The 8,802-nt window shown below is 42.9% G+C and overlaps 1 protein-coding gene across 1 annotated transcript; it reads right to left on the reverse strand.

The window, feature by feature from the left end:
- Window positions 1-4,495: 4,495 nt before the first annotated feature.
- LOC119619287 (uncharacterized) lies at window positions 4,496-6,409 on the reverse strand. The gene is made up of 3 exons (XM_037984748.2): window positions 6,203-6,409; window positions 5,527-5,626; window positions 4,496-5,061 (listed from the first exon to the last, which is right to left on the reverse strand). Exons 2-3 carry the CDS (start codon window positions 5,543-5,545, stop codon window positions 4,496-4,498), a joined length of 585 nt encoding a protein of 194 aa, XP_037840676.1. The 5' UTR covers window positions 5,546-5,626; window positions 6,203-6,409.
- Between the last annotated feature and the right edge of the window lie 2,393 nt (window positions 6,410-8,802).

Consider the following 8,802-nt stretch of genomic DNA (forward strand, 5'->3'; position numbering starts at 1 on the left):
AAATGTGACTCTCTTAAATGCGGTCTGTTCTATTCATTCTCAGGCCTTCTGAAGTACTGGGGATAAAGAGAACAAGCCAAAATCTTGTGCCCATGTCTTTATTTTGGAATTGAGTTTGCACACCTATTATATCATTTTGGAAACTTGATGCCCAAAAGGCCTCAGCATCTCTAAAGACAATTTCATGAACTACCTATTGTTTTGTTTTGCTTGTTTTTTTCATCAGGCATCAGAAAACCTTCTGAACCTCATAACCAGACTTTGGATGAGGGCAACATGCACTTTTCACAGGTGTTCTGTCTGTGACAAAGGACAAATTAAGTCTCCAAAAAGACTCATCTGCTAGCTTTTTCTGGTGACTTCTATTTCAAGGTCTTCTCTCTCTCCCTAATTAGCTTTCCCAAATGGACTGTTTAATGCATAACTAATCTTGAACTTGCTCTTTTCTCTGACTGAAGAGAAAATTGCACTTCATTTTGTTGAGCTATGGTGCTTATGTTGCACATTTATCAACGAGTGATATTTTAGAATTCTAGATGACAGCTGTTCAGAGTTTCCTCATTGTCAATATTAGATTGGGAATTACTAATGGTGAATATATAAACCCTTTTTAACATGCAGTCTAATCAAAATTGTTCTAAATATTTAGCTTCCTAAATTCAAATTATTTTCCAAAGTATATTAGTCTAATGAAACGTTCTTTTTGGGATCTAGAGGAAAGTTGAAAGCATTTATAACATTTATCACATGGCCAAATATGTAATTGATAATAATATAATTCAGTGTATTGATCTGTCTTCTTAGCTCTGCACCTACATCATCTTAATTTATTTCCACTATTTTATTTTTGACAATAAATAAAATACTTCAAAAAATTTTGGTCTGAAATAAATGGCTATGCTTGTTTTGTGTTTTTTGATCAAAGGAATTTTTAAAAATGTTTGCCTTATTCTTCTGCTGCAAGTAAAGAAGTGGAAAAAAGTAAGTACATACAAGCTGAAATACAACCGGCAAATAGAATTCACAACATGCTTGCTTTCAATGATTGATACCACACTTAGGTGGGCAACAAAAAAGGGGTCTCCTGTGTCTCTGCAAGCAGGCAGAGTTCCCTTGAAGGGAGCAGGAATCTGCAGGGGCCTGGATGATGAGGTACCAAGGGGACCAAAGTCCCAGGATATTGGAAAAATTTCTCTAACATCTCTTTCTAAGAGCTATAGTCCTTACCTTTTTTAAAACAGGAATCTTGCATTGAATTGATAGCACAAACAGAAGTTAAAAATCCCTAAGTTTGAGGGTGGAAGGATATGAAGCAAGCAAATACTGAATTGGAAAGAGCTGCAAAATCAAAGAATGAGTGATGACATGAAATAGATGTTATGGGGGTGACCTCACAGAAAGTGGAGGTCCTTATCAGGTAGGAGGGAAGGGGAGAAGAGAAAGTCCCAAACATAAGGAAATTGCAGAGATAGATGAGAGCTCAGAAGTTAAGTCTACATCATTTCCATCTAGTTGTACAGATCTGTCTCCACCTGAATGCAACAGGAAGGTAAAATGAGATTTGGTCTCAGTTTAGGCTGAGGTCCCAAGGCAATAGGTAGAAACAACTTCTTCCAGGTTCCAAAATGACATACAAGGCTATTTATGGACAACGTGTAATGGATGTAGTCTAAATCTGGTTTTGCAAATCTTGGCCTGTCTCAAAAAAATGTATAAAATGAAATTAAATGCTTGGAAAATTGCAGTTAGAGAAAAAAATTCTTTAGGAATAATTGGTATAGTGCTGAGTCTCAACTCTTCCTGCACTCTCCACTCCTGATTGGGAAAGGGATGGATGTTGCCTTCTCCTGACTTCAAATCTAGTGAGGAGGCTTCAGATAAACCACAAGGAGAACCTGTGATGTGACCTCTGATACCAGACTGGTATGTGACTAGTGCCTGAGAAATCTAAAGGTTAATTTTATGGCTAGGGCTGGATGCCTACCAGGTGCTCAAAGGAAAAATGGGCTATGTCTTAGGAAGCTATTGCATTTAAAAATGGAGGTGTACCACAATATACCCAGGGGCTGTGAGATAAAGGCAAAGTGATTAGCAGAAGCATGTGCCCACATCCAGGGAGACTTCCAGCAATGGATGTGTCCAAAGAACCTATGAAAATGCTCCAGGACAAAATCAACTGTAAATGTCTATCATAGATTGATGCCAGTCAAGAAGGCTTCCTCCCACCCTCTTGCCTCCCCTCCCTTCCTCTTACCTTGTCAGGGAGCTGGGGAGGAGGGCAGGGGAGAACCGACAGAGTCATGACGCCAATCACTTCCTGCTCGCTTTTCCACCTTGGGCCCTGACAGGCCAGTGCTGGATGAGGAAAGAAACTTTAACTTTGGATGAAATTTGGAGTTTTGGCTGGACATCCAGGTTACTAAACTGAGATTACTCTGCAGATTAAAGTATCTAGAGGATATTTTATTTTCTAAGAGTAACCAGGAAAGTCAATGGCACTTGCCCCTCATTTCAGCTGGGACAGAGAAGAACCTGCCCTCAGAGTGGTTGTGCTTGCAGCAGTTGTGGGAAAAAATTGTTTCGATTGTCCCTTGTTTGTTCAATGCAATGCTGACATAAAAATGAGCATAAACATATAAACAGGCAGGTGAAAAGGTGAAAGTTGCCTGTAGAATAACTCTAGAAATGAGAAGGCATTTCACTGAAGAGAAGTGAAATTTGGAAACTGTGAAAATCTTCTGGAGATACAAAGGCAAGAATCGGCATTGCATTTAGGAAAATAGCAGAGTAGAACTAAAGGGACCTCTGGTAACTGCATCTGCTTCCAACTGTGTCTTATGAAAAGTATTATCTCTGGGCCAGGCACAGTGGCTCACACCTGTAAACCCAACACTTTAGGAGGCCAAGGCAGAGGATTGCTTGTGACCAGGAGTCTGAGTTTGCAGTGAGCAATGATCATGCCACTGCACTCCAACCTGGACAACAGAGTGAGACTCTATCTCTCAAAAAATAAAATAATAATAATAATTTCTGGACTGAAAGCCAATTTCCTTTTCTTGGGGAAAACAAACATATAAACAGAGAGGTTTATATGTTATATATTTAGAGTTGTCTGCTGATATGGAAATAAGTATTCCTCAGTTAACTCATCAAATAAAAGGGAGTGAGATTTGTAGACGAACAACTGATCTCGCTTCTGGAGCTATGTGTTCCATAACATGCAGACAGTTGGTGTTTCAATATAAAGCAGTCCCTATGCATGAGTTCGGTTTACAAGTTCTTCCAGAATCCAGTTATTGGGATATTCTGAAAATTCCTATGTCAAGGGACTGAGAATTGACACTCTCAGCTATAAGAGTTCACGAACCTTGCCACACTCATTTAAACGATAACTTTAAGAGAGTCATGGGGTTGGAGTGTGGGAGCGGAATGAGCATCCTGTGACTAAAAGACAAGATTAACCAGCCTGGTATATCTCATAAACCATCCCCATCGCCTCTCCACTCTCCTTCTCTATTAATAATTATGAAAGACTATTATTAGATACAATCTTGGCTCTTCCACTAACTAGTGGAGTAATCAGGACCAAATCATTTGCTCTTCTAGACCTTACTTTTCTCATTTGCTAAATGAGAGCTAGGACTAGATAAGTGGTATAGGTGGCACAAAACAAATCAGTTATTTATTTATTTACTTACTTATTTATTCATTGAGATAGAGTCTTGCTGTGTCGCCCAGGCTGGAGTGCAGAGGCGCCATCTCACTACAGCCTTGGACTCCCAGGCTCAAGCCATTTTCCCGCCTGAGCCTCCTTAGTAGCTGGGATGACAGGGACGTGCCACCACACTCTGATTTTTTTTTTTTTTTTTTCATTTTTGTAGTCTCGCTATGTTGCCCAGGCTGGTGTGGAGCTCCTGTATGGCTGGAATCACAGGTAGTCGTGAGCAACCGCGCCCGGCCCAAATCTATTATTTAAAAGCATATCCAGAGGCGGCGTGCCTGCCAGGCACTGAGCGCCCGGGACCTGCGCGGGAGCTGGCGGCTCGGGGATCCGGCAGGTGCTAAGGCTGGCAGCCTGCGAGCTGGCCAGGGGCTTGGTCCCGAGGTTCTGCTTCGCTGGCACAGTGGGGAAGCTGCGGGCAGCTGAGCCTCGGGCCTGGGCGTGGGGCACGCGGCCGGGTCTCAGCGTCTGGGACCCCAACTGGGACAGGCGAGAACCTCTGTCTCTGAACAACCTAAGGAAGAGGAACGTGGAATCTGGAGAAGAGCTGGCGTCCAGGCTGGACCACTGCAGAGCCAAGACCACAGCGTACATCCTCCTCATCATGTGTTGCCAATAAATACCATGTGGACGGCTCCCTGGAAAAGGACTGCGGTCTGAACCCGCTGGGTCGTGAACCAGTAGAACTAATTGGACTCCAATTTGCAAGCTTGGGATTGAGGTTTAATAAAATCGTCCATTCCTCCATGACCCACCCCATAGAAACCACTGGCTTCAGCAACAGGCACCTACCGAACGTCTGCAAAGTCCACACAGACCTGGGGCAGGAAGCCCCCTCGTCAAGCCAGCCTGGCAGCGTATCACTGGAAGCGGCCACTGGGCATGTTGTGAAGATGGAGTGTGGACCGAGGCAGCGCTCTGAAACTGCATCCCTCGGGGGATGCCAAGCAGGGGGAGGAGGATAATTAGGACATCTTCCGACGTCACGCCAATGTCATTCGTTGTCGGTGACAGGGCACGGCGCTGCAGTTTCCTCCCGAAGCCTGGCTCCATTGCTCCCTCAACAATGGCAGTATCACCCAGTTGGTGATCCGACCCAACGGCCGAGTAGCGCTCAGGACCCTCGGGGACACGGGGTTCATGCTCTCTGACGGCATCACCCAGTCCTGAGGGCAGTCCACACGACTCTACCCTCCTCAGCTCAAGACCTGGCTCTGGCTTTTCCTTCCCTCTGTCCTCCCATACAGACTGCATTGCAGTTACGTGCTGTTCTCGAGGAGGCGGACAGAAAAGTAGAAATCTCCCAAATGTTGCATTAGGGTACTTGTTTCTGGCCCAGGCTGACAAGAGAAAAATTCAGATCAGATAACCTGACTTCTTTGCAAGGCTTTCTATATTACCATGACCTGCCAGGACGATGGTGTGGGGTTTCAGGTGAAAATTCAGACGAAGCTCGGGCCTGCTTTGGGGACTGAATGAGGCCTGACCCAGGCCATCACTTTGACAACCACAGCAGGCTGTTGCTGAGGGTCCGCTGGGCTCCAGGGGGAAAGCCTGTCAGGCACGAGGGTAACTGAGGCACACTGAGAAGAAGGGCACAGAGGTTTTGTTCACAACTCACTTCACTTCACATTCTTTTAATTTCTTAAAACCCTTTTGTCACTTAAATATTCATCCATTATAGATTTTCCTCATCTGGGTTCTTGCTTTGAAAACCAATTTCTCACTCCAAAGTTACAGATCCCTGATGATTCTGAATCTGAATTCATCTAAGTTATTAGGCCTTTGAGGGCTCAAGGACTTACCAACTACACAGGTGACCATGGGCAGGTGAGGGATGAAATGAGTCTGCAGAGGTGGTGGGACCTTCGACCTTCATGCTGATCTCAAGGGACGGGTGACATGCTGGTGACAACCCAGCAGGAGGAGATTATCCTTATTCAATAATAAATCCCAGACTGACAGCTCAATCCTAGTTTGCTTCTGATTAATTTTTTATGCTTGGGGATTGAAATATTTAAACGTGATATGTCTATCTCAAATATTTACTACAACCATCCTATTAATTTAGAAAAAAACAATTTCTACAACATGATTGTGAACATTTTCTGCAGTCAATACAACTAATTGGGATAATCTCTTTGTTTGTCAACTTTGGAAATGACTACATCATAAAAATTACTGGTTTAAAAAAAAATACATAAAAAATAAAAACATATCCAGAGCCCATCACTAGAGATTTGTGATTCAGTTGATGAAGACTAGGATCCAGGAATCTGCATGTTCACACATTTAAACTGATTCTGATGCAGATGATCAAAACAAAAATTAAAATACACAACCTTGAAGGTCTCTTGCAATTTTAACCCTTCTTCTGTTCTAGTCTATCACAACTGTTTATTGCTCACTTCGAGAATGCATGGTGCCTTACAAAATCTAGTGTACTCAATGAATATAGTTTTATTTGAAATCCATACTCACTGGGTGCTGGAATTGGTTAACAAGGATTCCAGTCATCATAGCATATTATAGCATTCTGCTGGCTGGACATGGTAGTCTTGTTTTTTCCTGGTTCGGGTTGCTTCGATGGTTGGACTGAAAGATTCCCATCACTATGGGATTCTATGATTCTGATTCTAATTCTGTCATATTATTAGGTCTGATTCTAATTTTGTCATCCATTAGGAGTTGCTAACTTTTCTCTGTTATTTGGTTAAACGTAAGTGTACTCCCTCAGAAGGCCTCCAGGAAGTTCTCCATGTGGTTAAGAATGTTGATGTTGATGGTTCAAAAGTTACACACTCAGAGTGAAAATATAGCTTTATTTATTCTCTACTTGTTATATAAAGATGCCTCAGTTTTGGATAATTCAAAGTTTAAGCTCCTTCTAAGTATTCCCTTCCTCTCATACTTCCCAAACTGGCACCTGGACATACAGGTATGCCTATGTATCACACATAAAATAAATGAATTGTCCTTAGGGATAGATACTGCCTCTGAGTCCTTGCTGGTCTCCAACATGTTGTAGCTTGTTTGGTCCGGTGCCCAGGAAACAGTGGTGGTGCCCACAGAGGTGTGGTTTGTCCCACCTGCTTCCCTCAAATGCTATGCTGGCATCCCCTGCTGAAGTCTAACTACATTCATGACCTCTTCCTTCTAACCCTAGTCCTCTTCTGGTCTACTGCTTCTTCCATTTCTCATTCATGTCAAGGATACAGAATATTGGAGGATAGGAAGAAATGAGGTGATATCTAAAGCTCAGCCCTCTAGACAGCTCACTCAGCCATTTCCGCCATCCAGTCTGGCACCATGTTAGATGCAGTGCCACGTCAACTGTGGGATGCTCTGAAGCACAGGCTGGGATACACCTGCTGTCCTGGACCATGTTTCTACCACACCTTCCAAGAAACTACTACCCAAAGGGGACAAGAGAGCTGGCATAATCACGTCTGATGGCTTGTCTTTCTTCTCTTTACTCCTCCCAACCATCTCCTCTCAGAAATGTAAGGGGCTTTCCCTATTCTTAGATAGAAATGTCCGTTGCAGCATGTATCGGTCCTCTCTACATAATGGCTTATAGTAAAATTCAGTGATCCAGATTCCCTAGGCTTAGCATTTGATTTGTAAATGAAATTTTGGCAAATTTAAACAACATTTTTCCCCTCTCAGCAAAGCCTGGATTTCAATATTACGTTCTCACAGTGAATTTTTTAAAATATGGTTTTCCATGGATGGCCAAGAAATGACTTCTCTGTTCCAACCTCCCATAAAATGAAGTCCAGTGATTTAATAAGTGCAGAGCTGCATAGCAATGTGATTTCTGAAAATGAAAAATGTGAACTTAACATTTGTGAAAATATTATTCCTGTAAAAATAATTCTTGGCCGGGCGCGGTGGCCCAAGCCTGTAATCCCAGCACTTTGGGAGGCCGAGACGGGAGGATCACGAGATCAGGAGATCAAGACCATCCTGGCTAACATGGTGAAAACCCGTCTCTACTAAAAAATACAAAAAACTAGCCAGGCGTGGTGGCGGGCGCCTGTAGTCCCAGCTACTCGGGAGGCTGAGGCAGGAGAATGGCGTGAACCTGGAAGGCGGAGCTTGCAGTGAGCTGAGATCCGGCCACTGCATTCCAGCCTGGGCGACAGAGCAAGACTCCATCTCAAAAATAAATAAATAAATAAATAAATAAATAAATAAATAAATAAATAAATAAATAAATAAAATAATTTTCTAGATAGGTCTGCCTTTGGAAAACCAAAAGCTAAGAAAATAAATTATACAAGTATAACTGTTGCATCAAGGGCCATAGATGGCAAACTGCTTAAGATCAAGCATCATTGAGTTTACATATATTTGGTTCTCTTGCAGATGCTACAATCATAGAAACATAAGAAATGCAGGACCTAAGTGATCCTGACAGTGAAATTTGGTATAATTAAGAGAGACGATTTTTCCTAGGAAAAGGACAAGATTAACAGTATCAATTCTCTCACAACTTGGCCCAATCTAGCACTCCAGCCTTACCTCCCCCTCCTCACCCGTGTCAACCTACTCTTCCTACAAAGCCAGCAGACCCATGGACCTTCAGATCCACCAACTGCTTTCCTATATCTATGTCTTTGCTCACACAATCCCCTCCATGGGATGCCCCTAGGCAGTAGGGCTCTGAAGATTAGCGAGCAAATTCATGAGGATTAAGTGAGTATCAATAAGCATGCCTCCTGTTTCTACCTCCATCAAACACAGGAATCATGTGTTGTTACAAGAATGGAAGTACTATATTTAGTTAGGCTCCTTGTACCAAAAAAAACCCAGTGGATCATAGTGGTATCTTACTTTGAGGGAAAAAGAGATTATATCCAATTACCGTTTTCTATAATTTGTCTTTTCTTTTTAGAAAGACTTCTGAGTAGGAGCCACAGGCTGAGTCTGGCTCTGAAGTGGGGGAGAAAATGGAAGAATAAACACTGAGCAGGAAGCAGGGAGACCACGGTTGTTACCATAGTGATGAGCATTGAGTCCGGATGGTGCTGTTGCCGGCTTGTGCTAGTGAGTGGGAGAAAACCACTTTCCTTCTG

Source organism: Chlorocebus sabaeus, chromosome 23 (assembly GCF_047675955.1).
Source record: "Chlorocebus sabaeus isolate Y175 chromosome 23, mChlSab1.0.hap1, whole genome shotgun sequence".
Classification (NCBI taxonomy): Eukaryota; Metazoa; Chordata; class Mammalia; order Primates; family Cercopithecidae; genus Chlorocebus; species Chlorocebus sabaeus.